This window comes from Pseudomyrmex gracilis, unplaced genomic scaffold, assembly GCF_002006095.1.
Source record: "Pseudomyrmex gracilis isolate BER0280 unplaced genomic scaffold, ASM200609v1 scaffold_177, whole genome shotgun sequence".
Lineage (NCBI taxonomy): Eukaryota > Metazoa > Arthropoda > Insecta > Hymenoptera > Formicidae > Pseudomyrmex > Pseudomyrmex gracilis.
In genome coordinates this window covers 293,779-315,489 of record NW_018020761.1, presented here as the reverse complement: position 1 = coordinate 315,489, position 21,711 = coordinate 293,779, and the positions used below count along the sequence as shown (strand labels likewise).

The following is a 21,711-nucleotide window of genomic DNA, read 5'->3' as shown; positions in this document are numbered from 1 at the left end:
GAAAGAGAGAGAGAGAGAGACCGGCGAAAGAAAGTCGTATGACGGAGGGAGCAAGCGAGGGGGATGAGGGGGGCCCCACACTCTCCGGTAGCGCACTTCTCTTCCCTCGACCGCCTCGTTCTCGAAGCGCATGGGGGACGAGCCTCCGGGTGTATGACGACGTAGAGCAGTAATACTCACACATATCGCCCCGACACACGCGCAATTCTATATACGTACAAGTGAGCGCGCGCGCGCGCGCTCTCTCGCGTGACGAAGAGGGGTATACCCCGCGATGCTACCCCCTCGGTCACTCGATCAGTCGTGTCCGAGGTATTCGCGCTGTCGTAAACGAACAGTCACGTCGGTGTCGCGTCGCCGCGTGTTTTCCCGGCCGGCGGCGACGCGGCCACTTCCGGTTAGCGGAGTTTTCCGATTATCAAGCGGCCGCGCGTTGAAACCGTCGCGTCAATTCGGGTGGATTCGTTTTCCCGCGCGCAACATAATGCGGAAAAGCGTGTAACGGGTGAATCGTCGCGTTCTTCTCGCACAACCAGATCAAGAAACGTTTATTTCGCGTGACGCTGACATCGCAATCTCCAATTCAAGAATTGTTACTAACTTTGACTCGTATTTTGTATTCGTGTTCTGTTTGCACGCTCAAAACTTTGTGTTTTCGGATAAAAGTGAAGAGACTTTCGCGCGCGGCAAAATGAAAAAAATTGAGAGAGAGAGAGGGAGAGATATGTGTGAACATTTTTGAAAAATATCTCAAATAATTGAATACAATTTAAATATCTTCTTTAGACTTTTATGTTTTTTTTCTGAGTGTTTCCGGATTTTTTAGGTGACTCTTAATGTTTTTTTATATTATTGTGTCTCGAACATTTCTGCTGAAAGACTGAAAAGTTGAAAATTCACGGTACATGTTTTATTTAAGAAATTATTTTTTATTAATTTTCTTCATAACGTTTTTCATACATGCGTATACGCACAATTCTGAAGCTTTTGAAATTTGACGTAACACGTGCACCAATTTGATGCGCACATTTGTTTGATTAAATTCTCGTTGAATTTGTAATTGAAACTCGTGGAAACTACGATGAAATAATTTACGAAACGAAGCACCCTCCGTGGACGAACGCGACTGCGCGCTTTCCCGCCACGAGGTATAGTAACAGTAAGAATGAATGGGATCGGAGGGTGAATCAGCCCGCGAATATCGTTCGCGTTCCAAACCACGCGTCGCTTTCAATGAAGATATAATCAACGCCGATCTCTCTGAATGCTTCAGCGGTCCGAATAAACTTGTTTAATGCGAACATTCCATGTTTCGATGTTCTCTATTTGAGCAGAGTAATATTTTATTTTAATAAACATTTATTTATATCCGGAACAAAGTCGAATTTTGTGAGAGAAGCTTACTGTAAAAATCAATGAACGTTTTTAAAATCGCGTTCTATAAAATAAAATTAAAAAACTAAAAACGCGTAACAAAAAAATATTAATGCAGTTCAAAACATTTGAAGACTCGAGAGAATCGAAAATCAAGATATTGATTTAATATTCGTAATGAGAATCGTGAAAAAATCGCAAACGATTGAATCTAAAATTAAGACTCAATGTTTATTGCAATAATGTACGTTTCCCTTTGTTACGAGATAAATCTTCGACTGTGTTCGAAAGGACTATCCGGCGCGGGAAGGATTTGCGCAATCGTTATGCCCGCTCGAAGCCTATGGCGCGGGCTACAGACGCTGTAATGGGATTACGAAAGGGACGCGTGCAGATCGATTACACGTAAATAGCAAACGACAGCGAACTTTTCCACTCGTAGAATTGGCGTGACTCGGTAAAAAAAAAAAAAAAAACGCGCGTGTACGAGGAAAAATTTGTATGCGACACGCGCGCTTTCTGTGACGTCAGGCTCTAAAACTCTCGTATATCTCGCTGTGTTTTAACGTTCGCTTTCTTTCATCTATAAACTACTTTTGCTTTTTGCTTGATTTAGAACAGATTTTTTTAATGAAAACCTTTAAAAGCGGCCAAAATTGGATCTTGTTGTTTATTTGATTGTAATTGAAGTTCGGAAGATGTGCAAAAATGCGCATCTGTTCGAACGTCAGAATGTAATAAAGAAAGATGCTACCATCTTTCCTTTCAATTAAACTAAGAGAGAAAAGATCATGATGAAAAATAGGATAATGACATGAAAAGAGAGAGATTCAATCAATATAACGTTGATCCACACATCGCAATCAAAAGATCACGGATTATATAACTTATTTGTCAAGAAGTCATGGATAGTAATCGACCGAATTTACGACATCAGGGGGCTGTTTCGGTGATAGGATGACTCGACGCGTCCGAGCAGGACAACCCGATGTGCGTACAGAGAAGGTGGGCTTGATCGGGAATTTCGATGCGAAGGGGAAGCAATTCGTGACGTGCGCTACTCTTCACCGCATCTGTTTCCGGTGTGTGTGCTCTCTTTTCTAATTCTATTATAAATATTCCTAAATTGACTTTTAATGCAAAAACATTTTTATGTTTTCAGTCTCAACGTGTTCTAGATATCTATGTAAAAAACATATTCCTTTCTATTTTAGTCTCACCTTCAACTTCCTTTTTTTCTGTCCTTATTTTGTTTTTTTTTTTTTTTTTTTCCGTATCGATGTTGACGCGGTACGTGCGAGTAACGTAACAGAAGTAAACGGAAAAACGAAGCCGGCCTGCGGTCGGCCGGATCTGGTTCCGAAACGAGATACGCCTGAGAGACCTGTAATAAACAAATGGTAACGTGTCGCGTCTCCGCAGACGATAGAGACTTAGTACGCGATCGGCTCCCGATACACAAGCTTATCGATCACCTCCATTCGACACGTAAGTGCCCAAAATAATAACTCCGTAGTCATTGCCAAGTGCGCAACATCGATTTTCCGACATTTTCAAACCAGAAAGTGTTTGTATTAAATTTTTTAGAGTATCTTTCAAAAGCATTTGAATATAATTTTTTGAATATAACTTTTCAATTGTAATCGAGACGTAAAAATTACTAGACACAAAGTTATTGCTTTATTGATAATGACTGTTCAGAATTTTTATTTTGTAACATTCGAGAAATGTGTCAGAAAAAACTTATCACAAGTTTAGTACTTTTTTTAATTGCGTTTTCTCACACTTTTTACCATTCACAGTGAAATAAATATGTGTAATATATGTAATGTAATAGCAGAAATTATAAAGTTAAAAAACTATATAAAAAAGTACAGTTACTTATTAAATATTAGGTTTCTTTGACAATATTACTTTTGTATTAGTTCGAAATTGTTTTGCTTGCTTGTAGACATCATTTTAGTACTTGTTAATTTTGTTAAAACATTTTATTTACTCTTTCTCTATCTCTCTCTTTTTCTTTTGAGAATTGTGTTTGTGTTATGAGAAAAATGTAGATGTAAGTAATAAGAATGTTTGACAAATTTTTAAGTTGTAGATTTAGAGAATGTTTGACAAATGTTTACGTTGTAGATTTAAATAAGAATGTTTGGCAAATAATTAAGTTGTAGTTTCTGAGTTTCTCACAAAATGAGCACGAGAAAAAAATTTTGGAGCCGTGTCTCATTCTCATGGAGTTGATACTTAGATCAGATTAGTTTTGAACTGTTTATTTCAATTTGCAGAATTTTTGAAAACTCATGAACGTTTTACGAAAGATAGAAAATATTTAGTAGTGTGCGAAGAATATAAACTAAAATAAGATTTTTATTTTTTGTGCTTTTTATTGTTTACAAATGTTTTAAGGTTTTTAAATGTTTCAAGTGATTTTTGTGCATTTAAAATTTTTATTATAGTTTTCACATTCGACATTTCTCATACTGAAAAAACTATTATGTATATATATATATATATAGGTATAGATTTTTGAAAAAATCTACAAACGTACCTGGAATTTGCCTCACAGCCTTAGGGTCAATATTTCTTTCCGATATTTTGAGCACACCTGCGCATTGTTGGAAAATTATTACTCAAGCATCTGCTCTAATGTGATCTACTGGCCCATTTCCAGCTGCGTGTCCTGGAAATACGGCGTGCGCGCCGATTAATTATAAATTATGACGCGTTCTGGAAAGCATACATCCCTTTTATCTCAACACCCCTCGAAATACGAGTTAGACTGTGAGTAGAAAAAAAAAAAAAAAAAATAGTGAGGTGAATAATAGCGCTCACTCTGTTACAAGCAAACGACGTTTTTACAAAAGTACAACGAATAATCTACAAATCTAAAAATTATTTTGAGCGAAATGTTTTTCTAGTTTGTTTACAGCGGTTTCTCTGTCATATAATCTTTCTTACAGCGCATCTTACGTATATCATTATAAAAATCTTTGCGTCGTTGACGCTATAAACAGAGCGTAAAAGAGATGTATAAAGAGATCCGTAGATATGGATAATGTAGTTGGCCTTAGCCTCAAGGCTGATGCACTTTGAGGACACCTGTCTCGCATTTCGTTAAAAATCGCTTAAAGACTATAAAGGAATAAACGAAACAACTCGTTTTAACGGCACAGATGGTCTTTTGCATAATTACGTAATTTATCACGCAGGAACATACAACAAGCAGCTGTCACTTTACAAAACTTACTTGTGTATTAATAATTTTTTTTTTTTTGAGAAAAAAATCAGATAAAATCAGTTAAACAGTTTCTCTTTACTATGTACACAAATATTAAATGTGCGTCGAAATACCGAATCTGCTATTGAGACACACAAACCGCTACACATAAATAGAATTCAATTTTTTGAAATGCAAAGAGTACTTCAATAGTTATACGTATTATTTCTATATATGTTCATCGCACAATTACGCGATTGTTTCCGTATGCCAAACTGTATACCGGGTGTCAAACGACGAATCACAATAAAATCCTCGTTGCGCGCACATAGGGGGAGGGAGTGAGAGGATGAATATGAAAAGAGACTGCGGGTGAGACTAGAATAGAAGACAAAGGGTAGTGGCAATTTGCACTTAGCACGGAGAGTACAGCCGATATCTAGTATCCCGTCGCGTTATTACGCTCCAAGTATCCCGCAGTAAGAGGGAAACGGGGGTCCGGAGATGACTGAGAGGACACGAGAGAGGGAGGCGGGAGGAGGAGGACGGGCGGGATACAAGGTGTAGACTTACTTTGCACTCTGGTATGGGATTACCGTACTTATATTCAGCCCCAATATTAAGTTACCACTTTGCTTTACGGCAAGTGAACAGGCCGCCTGCATATAGGAAGCCATCCGAGCGCTCCTGGGACAGTCTGTCCCATCCGTCTGGGCCCACCTACGAATAAACACCACCTCGCGTATAACATCGTTCGTACGTTCGTTCGTTCGCCCGGGGACAGCATCGCGATATATCGATGTTTAGCCACGTTTTTCTCCTCATTGTCTCTATCAGATTTGCAGAATTAACTACTACAGAAAATTTGAGGCAAGTGAGATAAACGATAATTAGATTCGCGAATTCTTGACCTTTTGCGATAATTTTGCTTGAAAACTTCGTCGATTTGCGCAGCGCGGTTAACGTTATTGCGATTTCGAAAAAGTGATATAAAAATGCCCTCATATAAGAAGGTAGAGGTACTGACTTCTGTGCGTGCTGGGGTATGCGCTGGACTTCCTAGCACCATTAGAAATCAGTACTACTCTTCTTAGCATTCGGCAGCTTATCGGAAAGCGGGGCATGATCATTTCTTCATTTCACCATTGCGTGTACAGTCGTGCGATCGTGTTTGGAGTCGGGAAAAAAATTTGGGCGGAAATTAATACACCTGTGCGAATATAACGTGGTTTTCTCTTTATCTTGTTTGTTTATCACTGATATTATTTTTTTACACATTCTTCTGTTTGATTTTTACAGTATACGAATCTTGTCTTTATCAAATACGATACTATGACCATGAAGATGTGATATATGGCGTTTATAATTAATGCGTGTGTTAAAGTTATCAGCTGTGTCTCTTACGAGCTTCATTCGTAAGAAATAGAAACGCTATACAATATACTCGCGGATAATGATCCAATCTCCCTAATTGAAAAAAAAAAAAAAAAAAAACAATTAAGCGCGTCTTAATTCTTTAAACTCTTTTTAAATAGCTATATTATCTATAGATGAACGATATAATTTGTAAAAATATATTATTACAATTATAACGCGAGACATTTCATACAAAATTTCTTGTATACATCTAAATGTTAATTTAGATGTTTCTTCTTGAAAAAAATCTCAGAAAATTGTTCCGAATATAAAATAATTATGACCTGCAAATATCAGGTATTCGTCTAAAAACAAAAATTTTACGCGATCAAATTACAAAATAGCACTCGCATTATCGTATTTGTTTCTATTAGGAAGGGACGCATCATCGTTCGCGAGTGTACATATTGTCGCACACGTTCACGTAAATAACATAATAAACTTACATTACTTTGCGAGGAAATACGTGAAATGTTATAATAAATAAGAGAGAGTTCATATTCGTACGCAACTCGGAACTATATGATAATGACTGGCGATGGCATTTAAGGAAATACGTGCCTATATATACAATAACACTATCAAATTCGTTCAACGTGCATTTACTGTACAAAATACAGCGCGTAGCAGTCTTCCTGGCGTCTTATTACACGCGTGTTTCAAAAAGCGACGACAAGGAGACCAGTTGAAAAGCGAGAAGATCAAGGACACTTGATATCCTCCTTATACAATGCGGTACGTACAAATTAAGACAAAGTACGACACAGTTAGAATTTAAACAAACAAAAAAAACAATATATAAATTGAAATTACGAAGTATAGAAAGATGTTTAATAAAAATAAAAACAAAATTAATCTGAGTTCGCGGCACACAATGCTTTTCTCTATACCAGATTCGCAATTGATCGATTCTATTGCTCTCGTACGATCTAGCATGTGCAAAAGAACATTGTTATGCCACATCGTGTATGCCACAAGCTTTAAACGCAAATAAAAATTTTTTTCAATTTTATATACATAAAAAAAGATAATTTTCACGTAGGATTGATAATAAGCAAATTTATACAAACAAATATTTTTTATAATATGATTAAATTGTTTTTTTTTTTTTTTTATTTTTTTTTCTTATTTTATCGTGCGTTTATTACTTGAAATATTGACTTCGTTAACTTTTAATTTAATCATCAATAAAGTTCTACTACTTCGAAGACAAAGAGCGAATCGTGAATATTAACGAGAACGTACCGCCTGACAGTTCAATTTTCAGCGTATGTTTAAGTCACTTAACTTTATTTGCTTCGATACAGATTCTTCGAATGCAGACGCGAGAATTCGGTTAACTCTTAACGACAATAACTTATTACCTAGTACACAAATAGCGAGCGAGACTGGAACGATTTCAACCCCGAACGAGTTGTAACGCGGTAATATTAAACGACGATGAGGATTTCGACAAGATTCCTGGCAAATTTGTCCGGTGGTTATGTGGACTCCTTCTTTCGAACCGTCGCTTGAATCTGCTTCCAGTCCTTGCCGAGCGCTTTCGCGAAGTGATCGTCAACTGCGTCAGCTGCGCAAAGAACGTATAAGACAGGCTGGTCCACAGCCTGGAACGAGTCCAGATCTACACTGGCTTAATCCAAGTATCGAGGATATCATCAAAGGAACCAAGGATATCACCGAGGAACAAAATTAATTGGGTTCGTTCACTGTTTCATTTGGTTATTGTTTACGAAATATCGAACATTTTTAAAGAAAAAGTTATTAAGGTAACTATTAAAAATTTATCAAGTTGATTCAATAGCGTGCACTTTGTTCTTCATTCAAATCATTTGTTACAAAAACGATATTTCGTATTCAGTGAGCCAATGCTTGGACTCTATGTTAATGCTAGGCTGCTGATGAATCATCGAAAATTCTTTTCAGCCAAGGCTGAATTCTCTCAATACCGATTACTTACCATTATTCGGACTTGTATCTTTGTCATTGGTAGTAACGTTAAAAACGGCAGCATATTTTTTCGGACCGAGTGATCGTTTGAAGTGCGCTTCGATCTCGGGATCGCTGGCACCACCGGGCGTCCTAAATCCGGTACTCCTCGACGAAGAGTTAGTGGATACTCGCGTCGACGTGGACTTCACAACCTTGTCCTCATTTGTGTTGCCTAGAAAAAAACATTTTTTCCAAATTTTTTTTGTTTATTATTTTATTTTTTATTTATATTTTTGTTGTATCTCGCGTTAATTAATTTTAAGCAATTTCGAAAAAAAAAACAAGTTCTATTATGATAAAATTATAATAAACGCTAAGCATTTTTTTCTTTGAAATAATTCTGAATATTAAAATACTTATGAATTACTTTTATTTAAAGAAACGCTTATAAAAATTTATTAATTTGAAAAAAATAATAGAGATCTATTTGTGTCGCAAAATTTAGATATTTGTAATTAATGAAAATTTATTTTATTTCTCTCTCTCTCTCTCTCTCTTTCTCTTTCTTTCTCTCTCTCTCTCTCTCTCTCTCTCTCTCTCTCTCTCTCTTTCTCTCTCTATCTCAGGGAAGCTTATAAGTACGATGGAATGCCATTGTTGTTCGGGATAAACAGCAAATTTCTATTGAAAGAAGTGGTCGCATCTGCGGCATCCCGGTGCAACGGACGATGCATTGTCATAAAATACAGAATACCCCTGTATGACAATAGGGATCCGAGAGAAAACGCGAGACGCTTAACAATTCTACAACGTGAGGGTACCATTTATTTAGCGAACAGTAGAAAATGTGTGTGAAATGTACGATACTCGAGAGCACATTTAATCACAAATTTGTTGTTTACAAACCGTTTCGTTACAGGTACATGTAACGATGATAAGATTGTTCTTTATCAAAGTTTTGTAAGACAATTTATTTTTTACCAAGGGAAAAATATATAAGTTATTTTTTGCAAATTTTATATGATAAAAATTCATATAAATTTTTTTAGCTCTTCTGATTAGTTTTTATAATGTAATAAAGATATCTAGGATCTCCCTTTATAATGAAACTTGATATTGTCAATATGTAAAGTTAAATTTAAAAATATTTGTATTTTTGATCGCTTCAAGTTTTTTGCAAAATTGTTTCTTTTTGTCCAACAAAAGTTCTTTTATATCTTTTATATGTCATCGCTTGAACTTTAAGATTTCTGCCTCTTTAAACTTTTATGATCTAACATGAAGGTTTTATAATCTAACATTTCTTTTTTTTAGACGAGAGTTTTCGACATCGATTAGCGATTACTCACCGTTCTGCGGCGATGTAGAGACGATGACGCTTGGTCTGCTGTGATGCGACATGTCCAATGCTTCGCTTTGAATAGGATCTCTTCTGCGTTCTTTGCGCCACGCACTACTCGGCTTTCGATGTAAATTCGTCGCCTTTGGTCTCTCCTCTGTAATATGTTGAAAACAGCGAAAATGTCAATAGAAAGACATCGTCAACAAGAATTATCAATGAAATCACACATAACTACAATGATTGTCAAAGTTTGTGAATTTTTATGCATTCATATTTCATATTTCAAAGATCTCGCACACGTAACATTCAAACGCGTTCATTTGTTAACTCAAATATTAACAATGTAAAAAAAGTAGATGGAAATTTCTGCTCTATTGACTCAGTGCCGGCGTTTGTACACACTCCAGTAAAAAATGCTCCGAGTAACTGATTCTTTTTTTCACAATAACTTCTTGGAAAAACCAAGATATTTTGACAACGGATTCGGAGATTTTATGACAAAGAAAATTATTTCTGAAAATGAAGATAGCATATGTTTCTAATTTCGATTATAAAAAAAAGAACAAATAGGAAAGAAAACAAACAGAACGAACATGGAATGTATTTTTTTTTTTTTTTTATGTATCTTTAACGTGCTTTATAGTTATCTGCATTCAAGCTATTTAAGATTAAGGCTATACCATACGTACTAACGGCTATTTTTAAATATTTACACCGTAGGAATTTGAAGTGATTAAGAGTATAATGCTTCTTTTAAATTGTGGAATCCAATTAATAATTAAAGACAAAAGAAGCGAAAGCCATCGGTGTTCGTGAATTAATGAATAAATGCTCTAACAGATTATTTGAATATTTCAATCATGTACATATTTTTGATCATCTATTAAGAAAACTTTTGCAAATAATCCGTTATTAGATTATTGTAATTTATTTTAACAAACATCGATGGCTTTTGTAGCTTTTGTCGCTTCTTATTACAAATTTGAAATGTTTTCACAATGATACAAAAATCCTGTCCTTTTTGCCCTCTCGTCGTCTACAGATCTAGTGATATATTCGCGAGAAGAAAAAAGAAACCAGTCTGCTTGTGAATTTAGTTCATTTCGATATCAATCGATAATAAATGTCTCAAATTTTTTGTGCACGCGAACACGTTCCGTACAGTCTATGGTTGGAGATATCAGGTGTATTTCTTATACGCCTATGAGAAGACTAAGACAATTCGACGCGGAATGCTGACTGGCTTTATTGGTCTAAATCTGCGAAATTGCAAAGCAATTCGAGATATATCTGAAGTTGGAAAGTCAATTCGACGATCTTTTTCGCGTTTCGATCGCGAGAGAGAGAACAGGAAGAGGAGAAGACTAAGGAAGACGAAGGACGAAGAAGGAGGGTGATAAAAACGAGTTCGGTTCCCAGGACGGGCAGGAAGTGCCTAATAGCCGTGAGAGGATCGCCAGGAAGACGGTGAAACTGGTTTATAGTCGCGTACACCAGGGAAAAGATGAATGGACCAAAGAAGGAGGTGGGACGGGACGGGAGAAACGCGCGAGGATAGTTAACTTCTCGATATGTTCCGTTGATAATTAACGAACGAGCCTGTATCGTACTCTTATCTCCGGATTTAACGATTTCTAAGTAATTTGACGACCCCCGAGTAGTCTGATAATTCCTCAACCAGTTGTCCTCGTTTTTACATCTTATCTAGCAAACATTTTGTGAGGCTCACAATTTTTCTCCTACTAATACCAAGCCTCTTCAAATTAAAACGGATAAGATATTTTTCGTGCGCGAGTCGCGGGCCATTCACATAAAATTTCTGATTATATAAATTTAATTCGTAAACTTAAACAAGTTACGTCGCATCACGCGACTTTCTTTCACCGGAATCTTATCGTAAAAATTCTTTTCGGATAATATTCTTCAAACGGATGTGAGATTTTTATGTGATTTTACGGTCTATCTTAAAACTCTTGTCGTGTCCAAAACTCTTAATGTTCTAACGACTCCGAAATACTTGACGCGCTTGGAACGCCTGGCATTTATGAAATGCTATTCATTCCCGGTAGTTTGAAGTTTCCTGTCAGATAGTGTTACGTAAGTCAACTGCAATACTACAATATCTTGTCATCTTTTCGCCGATCACACGAGAAGACATCTAGATTCGGTAAAAAAAAAAAAAAAAAAAAAAAAATGCGACAAAAAAATTCCTCACAGAACTTATTATTTTAGAGCAAGTGAGCAATGTCTTCTCTTGTATTTTATTTTAGACATCCTCGGTATTTTCCATTACGCGCGAAGTGACGTTACCTTCCACTTTGCGAGCAAGTAGTCGAAGATCACTGATGTTAAGCCATGGCTGCCAAAGATGCCGTCTCTTGGATTGAATCTCCATTTTACCGACCTTGAGATCATCAATCACGAAAGCGTGTACCAAAACGGACACTTGACAGAGCAAGATCGCGCCGAGAAAAAAAATATCAATATTCACCGAACGTACTATTGCTTTTTGTCGAGAGAATCTAGTTGACTTTTTTTTTCACAATTCACAAAACGTGCTCAGAATCGAAATAATACAACACACAGTACAATAAGCGCATTCTGCATTTAATTTTACAACATATGCAACGAATTGAACAAATCGACGAAACATAAACCTTCGACGAAAGTTTGATTCGTTGTGATTTTCTAAATAAAATAAATGCTTGAGATAATATGAATTTGTTTTTATCCCGTCGGACAATTATTTGCTAAAAACGCCTTTAAAACACTGTGCACAGAATATGTTTGTATCTTGCAAGAAACACTTTTCGCGAGAAACGAATGTTATTCGTGCGTCGCTCCGGCGCAAATCTTGATCGAAGTTTCTCGAACGATACCATTTATACCGTTTATCCTTTTGGCCAGCGGCGCGACAATTCGTTGACGAATTTTTTTTAAGGATTGATCCTCGAATACATTTTTCAAACAAATATCACACACTTTTGTCATCAAAATGAAGAAACGTTTGTAATTTCACAGTAGAAATATCTCTCTTCTTCAGATATTCTCTTCCACAATAAGAAAAGCAAGCTGATGTTTTCTCTCTTCTCTCTTTTCTGATATTTTTATTACCTTCCGAACGTACATAGAATCACGTTTCTAATTATCGATCGTCGTACGACCCGCAAAAAGAGCACGTTATCGAAAAACACGCGCGTTATGGAAGAAAGAAACGAAGCAGACGAAAATGTGCCAAAAAAGTTATCGCGAAAACCACAAAACTCAGGACACGACGGGATGTCGTGTGCACACGCGATGTGCGTACGAACAAACTCGCGAAGCGCTGAGAAAAAAAGTTCACAAATTCTCGAGAAGGAGGACGATCTCGCGATGCGCACAATGCGGAGAACGACGACAAAAGTGCGACAGCGACGACAAACAACAATAATGACGATGATGAAGTGGAGAAGCCGCGAAAGTCTTCAAAAAGCGCGTCTTCTCTCAAAGAGGCGCGCTCGCGGTTTCGTGAATGCCCCTCTCACGACTGTCTTAAGATTCATTCATTCATTCGCTGCCTCTCTCGACTCATCGCCCGCCGCCACCCTTCCTCCCTCCCGCCACGTGGGGCCGATGGAAGTTGCCTCGTACACACACACACACACACACACGCCGTTCTGCGATGTATACGCACAGGACACGACGACATGTGTATCACCGAAGGGATATCTTGCACGAATATACCGTGAATTAAGCGTATATTTATGAAGTAGATACAAGCGCTTCTCCTCGCGTCTTCTTTTCTCGCTTTCTCCTTCTCCCGGCCGCCCCGTGAGATCTCTTCCTCTGTCTCTCTTTCGCAGGTAGAGTCGATACACACAGGGTGTGTCAAGAGACACAAAATTCGCATGCATGTGTTGCGAAAGTTGTAAAAATGCGTTGTGACAACCGCGGCTGGTCAACGTTTTCTCTCTTGCAATTTTATTAGGAGCCACTCTTACACGAAATTGTATTCGTAACTACAGTCGCGCATATATACAATTAAATTCTGCAACCAATATACGTGCGAAATAAAATATGAAGATTATTTTGAACTGTAAGGCAGAGAGAAGAGATGTGTAAATATATTTTCAAATTTCTTCTCGTGCGCGCGCGAAATGTTGCGATCGTTAAGCGATTTAAGATACGACAATGTAATTTCGTTAGGGAAAACTCTCGACTTTGCATGAATTGAAACTCGTATATATGTGAATTTGTCGCGTAGGACGAGCGATAATTCTGCGCAACCCTGTATATGCAACGCAGATGCAACTGACGCGACGCATCGATGCGCTGCATGCGCGAATGCGTTGTGCAGTTGATAGCGCCGCGCACAGCGCTTATTTTAACCCTTTCGTTATCCGTATACTACCACACGTAAGCCATACACACGAAAGCCCATTGACTCGAAGTTTGCAGCATTCTCAGATACTAGCTATTTTATTACACGAAAAAACTATCTCGGTTGTAAAAATTTTTACGGGAGTAAAATTTCTGTTCCTCAAAAACATTTGCAAATAAAAATAAAAAAACTGAAGACCAGTAATATTAATTCAGATTTGTGTACGTATTAACAAAATATTATATTATTGTGCATAAATTATATAACAATAAAATGTGCAAATTAAAATACCGTGATTTACTTCACGATTGCTCCCGTGGTTTCAATTGTACGAAAACTGCTAGAAGTACCCAATTGTAGTAAAATTGATTACGTCGGTATTTTCTTGCTCAATTGAACCAATATTGAAAGCAAAATACAATAGAGAATTAAGCTGTCAATGCGGCAATTTGTTTGATCCTTTTTGAATAAAATGCATTGATGCATGAAGAAATGAAGAACATTCGCTCCGTTCGAAGAATAAAAACTCAAGATCAGCAAATGCACGCTACTTGAGGTTGCATCACGTGTAGTTAATCTACAGTACTTGGAATAGCGACTATATAAACGGCGACTATGCGAAATCCGTTGTGACATTTCGAGATGGTGGATATACTATTCATCACGTGTATTTAAATGGGATTAGGATTAAACTCATTATTAACACCCTACAACTGCTCCACCAATAAACGGCCTATTATATCTTAATGTTGTTAAAGAGTTAACATATTTAAGAAAATAAATATAAATATTAAAAATAAATACACACACATATATTAGTTATTTAATTGTTTTATAAGTTAAAATCAACAGAAAATATAGTTCCCGATACAAGCCGTGTTTTTATGTATTTATATATTTTAAACCAGGTAATTATATTGAAAAAAAAGATAATTGCGTTGTTGAGGTTTTATAAGTGTCACAAAGAAGTAACGAAAAATGACCAAAAATATAATTATTTAATCTATCTTTTTAATATCGCTATTGTTTTACAAGCAATCTTGTGTTTCTTTAGAAAATATATATTCAAATATTATTGAAAATTTTTTTAATTATATATAATTTTATGGTACGGATAGCCGGAGATTCCAGGTTCGATTTCTGGCCGAGGAGTTTTTTTCGCAATATTTTAAGTTGATTAGAAAGGTGAACGGGGATTTCTCATATATAGACGATGCAAATATAGCATTCTATATGAATTTAGGAATTGAAATTTCAATCAAAACTCACGTGTAAACATTTACACAAAAAGAAACAAATATATACATATATATATATTTGTTCCGCAATAAACATCCAGCGTGTAAGGCTCTCATGATCGTTTAAATTTCGCGTTGTTGGTTTGAAACTTAAGAGTCGTCATCAATTATATAATTTTACTGCCTTTGTACAATGGCGTTGCGCTTATTTATTTATTTATTTTTTTTTAATAATTGCGCAAAAGTATTTGAATCGATACCGCAAGCCCGATTTCGTAAGAGAGATAATTGAATACAAAGCGAAGAATGCGATTGCTCACCCGCGATCGTACGATCGATTCCGCGTAAAAACGACTGGCATGGATATCGAGATTGTAACACAGTGTGTTATGATCGTGGATTTATGTCAGGTAATGGCGCATTGCATTATGACTCGCGGCACCTGCGATAATAATAGTGATATACCTGCGGCGATACACTACATCTTGCATACGAAAGAGTCTGGTTAACGCCATCGTGTGCACACACGTGCGCGAAATGTAGAATGACTATTAAATAGATTATGCGTGGAATGTGTCGACAGCATGTCAAGTAGCTGTTTCTGAAGTCTGCGCATTCCGCGCGAATTCGATCACGTTTCATCGTGTTGAGTTACGTCTTCATATATGCCGCATTTTCATAATTAGCGAGAAGCGATTGATAAGTATCCGAAACGACACGTTTAAATAAACGACAGCGTCTGACATTGTCTGACTTATCGTTGACAGGTTTCATTCTTTGCAAGAACAAATGTCCATCTGGCTGGCTCATTATCGTATGTTTGTGTGTGACAAAATAGCTCGCCGAAATAGAAACGCCCTCAGTGATTTTTGACACAATGCAACAGCTCACGCTTCAACCGTTCAACAACGACCAAAACCTACAAGTTGGGCTTTGAATCGAACCCGTTTTATTCGCCAGATGTGAGCAATTTCTATTTTTTATTTCCGAATCCAAAAAAAAAAAATAGCTCAGTTGAAAGAAATTTTCAAGCAACAATGAAGTCATCGATGCCGAAATAGCTAAATACTTTGGCGAGTTGTCACACAAACACTGTGTGCGATAATGAGCCAGCGTTTGATATTTATTTTTTTGAAGAATAAAACTTGATAACGGCAATGTGACACTTTCGCTATCTGAGCGTCGTTTGGGATACTCATCAATCGCCTCACATATATCTGGTCTGCTATCTAGTTTACTTTCCAAGTACTCATATAGGCCATATAAAAAAGTGTACAAAATTTTATTGGAAGAAAAAAATTATATTTTTATTAAAAAAAAAAAACATGTACCGATGGTCAGGAATTCCGATCGATCTAAACAATCACGAGAAGGAATTCCAAAAGGTATAATAAACTGACCTTGCACCATTGTCGCTGCTCTGGAGAGGACGTCCAAGGCACTCTCGACGGCGGACATATCTTCGCTCCTCCCGTTTATTTCGTCCGCCCTAACTTCTCTTCCTCCTCCCTTCCTTTCTTTCTTCCTTTTAGCTTCCTCTTCTGCACTATCGCACCTCACGCAATATTTACGCGCACTTTGAGACCGGTTCGCAAATTCTAAACCCTTCTTCCTCACGGTGCTGTGTCTCCTTCGTCCTCAAGAACACGTTGTTTTCTCGTTCCGCTTTGTTTCCACGTCACGGAATGAGGTGCTCTGTATAGGGACAGAAGTCGAAACTTTAACTGTTTGGGCCTTTCTCGCAGTCCGAAGGCGGCGCAAATAAAGTAAACCGAGGATTAAAAAACGTGACATTGTCTGTGGAATGCGGACCCCTTACCGTCCTCTCCTCCCACCCAATCCCCCCGTCCTTACGCAGACTCCCCACCCCCGCGTTTCTCTCGCGGGGCCTCTTCTCTCGCCACATATCTAGCGATGGGACCGACACGCTGGATTATTGCTGATTGACCGACTTATCGATTGCGTTAATCGCACGCAAACACACACATATCGAATAACATACACAAATATCGAATATTATGTAAATAAAGTTTGTATGATGACATGAAATATCTTCTTATAAAATATTTTTAGAAATTTAAAACTGAGAGAGATTTCTTTCTCTCTGCAATAATATTATCATATTGTCATCAAAATAAACATTACGACTGATAGTTTTTAAATTAAGCCAGTCAGGTGTTTAAAAATTAATAAAAGTATTGTATGCGCTCAACAACTTTGTAGAACAAAATCCAATGATTGTCGCCGATTTGAACCCATTGCTACTTGTGCATCGCGGTCTCCTCCATCTCTTCCTCTCGCATGCCTTTCCCACTTCTCACAACACTACCGTGTATATATGCTCGACATCACAATTTTATCATAACAATATAAACATCCTTTTATCCGTCGCTCTTCCGCTCCGTTTATGACATTTTGTGTCCGATATTTTAGCTATTAGACTTATCTCAGAAAATGTTTTTCAGAAGATAGACTTTTTTCTCACAAGTCAGTGTGGAAACAAAACAAATTTGTTTTTCTTCGTTTTTAATTTGTTCAAATACTTTTTGTTAATTTTCAATAATTCTTCGTTAAACATTAAGACGATGTTTTGTTTCGCTCAAAAACGTTAAAAAAAAAAAAGATTTAAAACATCCATAAAATTTCGGAATAGTGAGAAGTGAATTTCTATGATTGTAAAGATCAGACATTCGCAACTTCATCGGGCTGTTCTTAATCCTTGAGACAAAGCGAGCTGAAAATGTCGACGAAGCGCCGGTGTAAAAATGAACGTACGAACGCAGTCAACCGAGCCGGAAACCACGCGCAAAAATTCACAACTTGTTAATCATTTGTTTCTTCAAACGTAAACTTAATACAATATATCGTATTAGCGTGTCTTTTCTTCAAGATTTTGAGCGCTTGTTTGCTTGTTAGGTTAAAAAGAATTTTCGCAGGAATTTCTGCAAGCACCGCCCGATTCCGCATGTGTTGTCATATTTGTCGAGTTCCTCGCAAGATAAAGCGACGAGATAAAGCCGAGAATAAATCTGGTTTACAAAGGCGTGCCGTTTCTCGGCCGTGCCTCTTCCTCCTCGTTTTATGAGTTAGTGCACAGTGTAAAAGGCCTTTATGAATCACGCGTTGTCAGTCACCGTGTTATTTAAACGAAAGGACGGTCCAAATAAAATGCATCGCGCGAAAGTTCCATGTGACATCATTACATGTTCGAAATAATGCGCGTTTGTAAATTAAGATTCCGTGTGCCAGAACGCCAATTAAAATAGCAGTCGAGGTAAAATTTAGATCCGCGAAATATAATTCTTTTATTGTTTACTCGCAAATTTAGAATTTTTTAAATTAAAGAATTTTAATTGTCAGAAGAATAGAAGAGAGAAGATGCTTGTTCACACAATTGTGTATGTAATTTAGATATTCATTTGAATTGCTGTTGTCAGAAAACCTTACAATGTCCGTTTTTAATTCGATTATCGAGAGAAGAGTCGAATTAACGGTGTGTAATCTACAGAGAAAGAGAGAGAGAGAGAGAGAGAGAACGGTGAATCTTCACACCTCTGAACTAACGTTACGCACGCGATCGAACCACTCGATCAAACGGATTCCCACGCGATATGTTATTGAAGGTTCGACCGAATCACATATTCAAGAAGTCTCTTTCTATCGAAGAGTATAAAAAAAGATATTAAAAAATTCACATGGTCACAAGATTTGTGTGTTATCGCAGATTATTTAACAAGCGTCAAATTTATATAAAATTCGATTTAGAAAATGAAGAAAATTGTCTTGCGTCGAGAAAGTGTGAATACGTAATAAACTTTTGTTCCACTTGTTTATCTGACGAGTAGGTATAAACTTATACATTTAAAGATGACATTTAGAGACGAATATTAGAAAATTCTTTATTTCTACATTTCACTGCTATATTCACGGTAAAAAAATTCAATCCAATCTTTCGAATTCTTTTCTTTAATACAATAACACACAGAAATGTAGTTCTAGATGAAACAGATTGAATTTGTGAAAAAATATTCAATATTAAAAAAATATTAAAATATTTATAAAGTAAATGTGTATATCTCGTTTAAAAGTTTTTTTTCTAAAAGAAGATCGACTGTGAGTCCGCGGTGGAGCTGTACATCTTGTATATACACACACACATATATATAACGTCTATACACACATACATATATATACGCACTGAATAGCACGTGGTATGCGGGCGATTATACACGCGACTGCGGAGCTCGAGAGCTCGAAACAGCCGATCGAGATTTCTCATATTAGCGTTGACGAATCTGCGAAAAAATATCGTCCACAAGTGAGAATTACGTATACTACTCTATTTATACGTGACACAGATCATAATTACAAAGATACTTAAAAAAAAATTTAAGTAAGACAATCTCTTTACAAATGTGTTGAGAACTTTAATGTTTCCGAGAGAACGGAATGGTAAAGAAATACCAGCGTTTATTCAGAAATTCCAAGAATGCCGGGAGAACAGAAATTCAAAACATGTTGCTCGGAAAAAGAAACTTATCCGACACGTCTAAAAGAATAGTCACTCGGCCTATTTCTTGTAGCTAATTATCCTACGTATTGTAGCTAATTATCAATATCATATTCCACAACACTTATTCTTTCAAACAAAGATAGACGCACGTGAAAAAAGTTCGACGCACTCAATGGAATTCCAAACGCGAGCGAGTTCCGTCAAACTTTTACGCGCAAACACAAACGTCAATTGCTATATTAACTTTTTTGTTTGTCTGAACATGTTAGAAAATCGAATATTTTATTTTATCAAAAAACGTGAAAATATACAAACTATCACATACGTTTCATGATAATTTTGCATTTTATTGTTTTTATATCGCATATATACGCGTTTGTTTTTACTATGTGTACGTGTGTGTGTATGAGAAAGAAAAATATTTATTGTGTAATGAAAAATATACAACAAAGAGTACAAAATTATTAAATTACAAATATATAGTTACATATAAAATCTGTATTTTTATTTTTATCATTTTTATCATATATATATATAAAATCTTTAGAAAAATTTCTTTGTGAAAATTTCTTTACACAAGTTGTAATTGATTCAATACTTTTTCTGTAAGGCTCTCTAACAAGAAAAGTTCAGTATTTGTTTGAAAACAAAGACCGCGGTTTTCATAAGTTCTCAATCTTCTATAGATTTCTCCGCGTCGCCCGTGCACTTTCTACTCTTTACGCGTTTAAAAAACGGAGCAGGTGCAGCGCGCAGTTTCGAATACAAAAAACGGAGAATAATAGAAGCAGAGAAAATAATCGAAAACCGCGCCGCGGATGCGATATCAACGCCCAATGTGTATGTTGTGTCGCGAATAAAAAATATGAGAATCGTTTTGGCGTAAAAATCCGAACTTATTCGAGGTGATATCGGTTTCGGCGAATTAAACGAACTTCGAAAAACGAATTATCGAAAAACGTGTGCGCTGATAAGACGAGTGCGCGAATTCCGCGCGGTGAAATTCCAACACCGCGGAATGCGCATCTCAGTCGTAAATTCGCAATATCATTACTTCGCAAATATCTTTTCCGATATCTCGAATATGAAGATAAACACGCATATATGTACAATAGTGTATATGTGTGTATATAACAGCGCAAATAACGCTTTTGTGAAATTGAGATTTTTAACGCGGGAGAATTAACGCGCGCCCGAACGTTTCAAAGTTATGCAAACAGATTTGCGCAAAGCAGCTTATTCTCGAAACAATGATAAGTGTATACCTGTCGATATCAATCATCGACAATAGTCCTCGAACGTCAGCTCGAACGTGAACGTGAAACGCCGCAATGTGAATTTACCGCAAAATTCCGAACAAGAACAAAATGTCAGTTCACACGCTCGTCGTCCTCGGAATTCCTTCGTCGTGATTTTTTGTTTTCAAATCGTCACGACAAACAAGTATACCTGCTGCAAAATTTCTCGCCGAAAGAGGCGCGCGCGAATTCTCGGTGCGTTTTATATCGGTGTCACAGAAATTTCTCCTCTCATGCGGAGGGGAATCTGTCTCGCGCTCCGTATTTTTGTCTATGAAAAACCGAGAAATCGCTCCGATTTTTTTATTTAAATGTCACAAATGAAATCCCGTCGTGCGAACGATATGACGACGGGCGCGCTACTTCGTTCGTCGGCGCCGCCGCACGGCGCGCGTCTCTCGACGTTCGCGAGGAATCAATAGAGGAATGCGGCGAAGCGTAAAAGAATAAAAAAAAAAAAAAAAAAAAAAAAAAAAACTACAACGAAAAAAAGTAGCGCGCGAAGAATACGGTAGTTTTTTGAGAGAAACCGCGCCGACACGTTGTATATCTCATCGGAGTTTTATATTTCACCTACGTAGATTTATATTACGCATATGTGTGTATATACATTATATTCATGATATATACATGTGTATGTATATATATATATATATATACATATATATATACATATATATATATATATACATGTATGTATACATTAAATATGTACGTGTGTGTTTTATGTTTTACTCACCCGCACTAGACTTGATCGCAAAGCCGGATCGCGTACGATTCACGTCGCGACACTCCTCCGTTCCGTGTTGACACTCGGATAAACGCGACGTCAACTGATCGGCACGCTTGTGACCGACGCGTCGTGCCGCGATCACGGTCCCGTTTTCATTGAAAACGACGAAAATCTAATGGTATGCGGGCGGGTGGACGCGCGCGGCACGGCCTGTTTGACACGACAGACAGACCTCGGCTATCCGCCCCCCCTCCCCTCCTGCCTATCTCACCCCCGCATTCTCCATCG

General features: G+C 37.1%; 1 protein-coding gene and 1 long non-coding RNA gene across 3 annotated transcripts; one reads left to right on the top strand and one right to left on the bottom strand.

The window, feature by feature from the left end:
* Nucleotides 1-5,812: 5,812 nt before the first annotated feature.
* Nucleotides 5,813-21,655, bottom strand: LOC109857878 (transcription cofactor vestigial-like protein 4). Of its 2 annotated transcripts, none has more exons than XM_020434640.1 (5): nt 21,430-21,655; nt 16,280-16,574; nt 9,289-9,435; nt 7,968-8,171; nt 5,813-7,577 (listed from the first exon to the last, which is right to left on the bottom strand). In XM_020434640.1, exons 2-5 carry the CDS (start codon nt 16,335-16,337, stop codon nt 7,489-7,491), a joined length of 498 nt encoding a protein of 165 aa, XP_020290229.1. In that variant the 5' UTR covers nt 16,338-16,574; nt 21,430-21,655; the 3' UTR covers nt 5,813-7,488. The 2 variants fall into 2 exon arrangements, with proteins under 2 accessions (XP_020290229.1, XP_020290230.1); XM_020434641.1 differs by lacking the exon at nt 21,430-21,655 and adding an exon at nt 20,658-21,011.
* Nucleotides 7,586-9,328, top strand: LOC109857879. Its single transcript, XR_002250551.1, has 3 exons — nt 7,586-7,707; nt 8,566-8,750; nt 9,254-9,328. It is a non-coding gene; the product is annotated as an uncharacterized LOC109857879 (long non-coding RNA).
* Nucleotides 21,656-21,711: the final 56 nt, after the last annotated feature.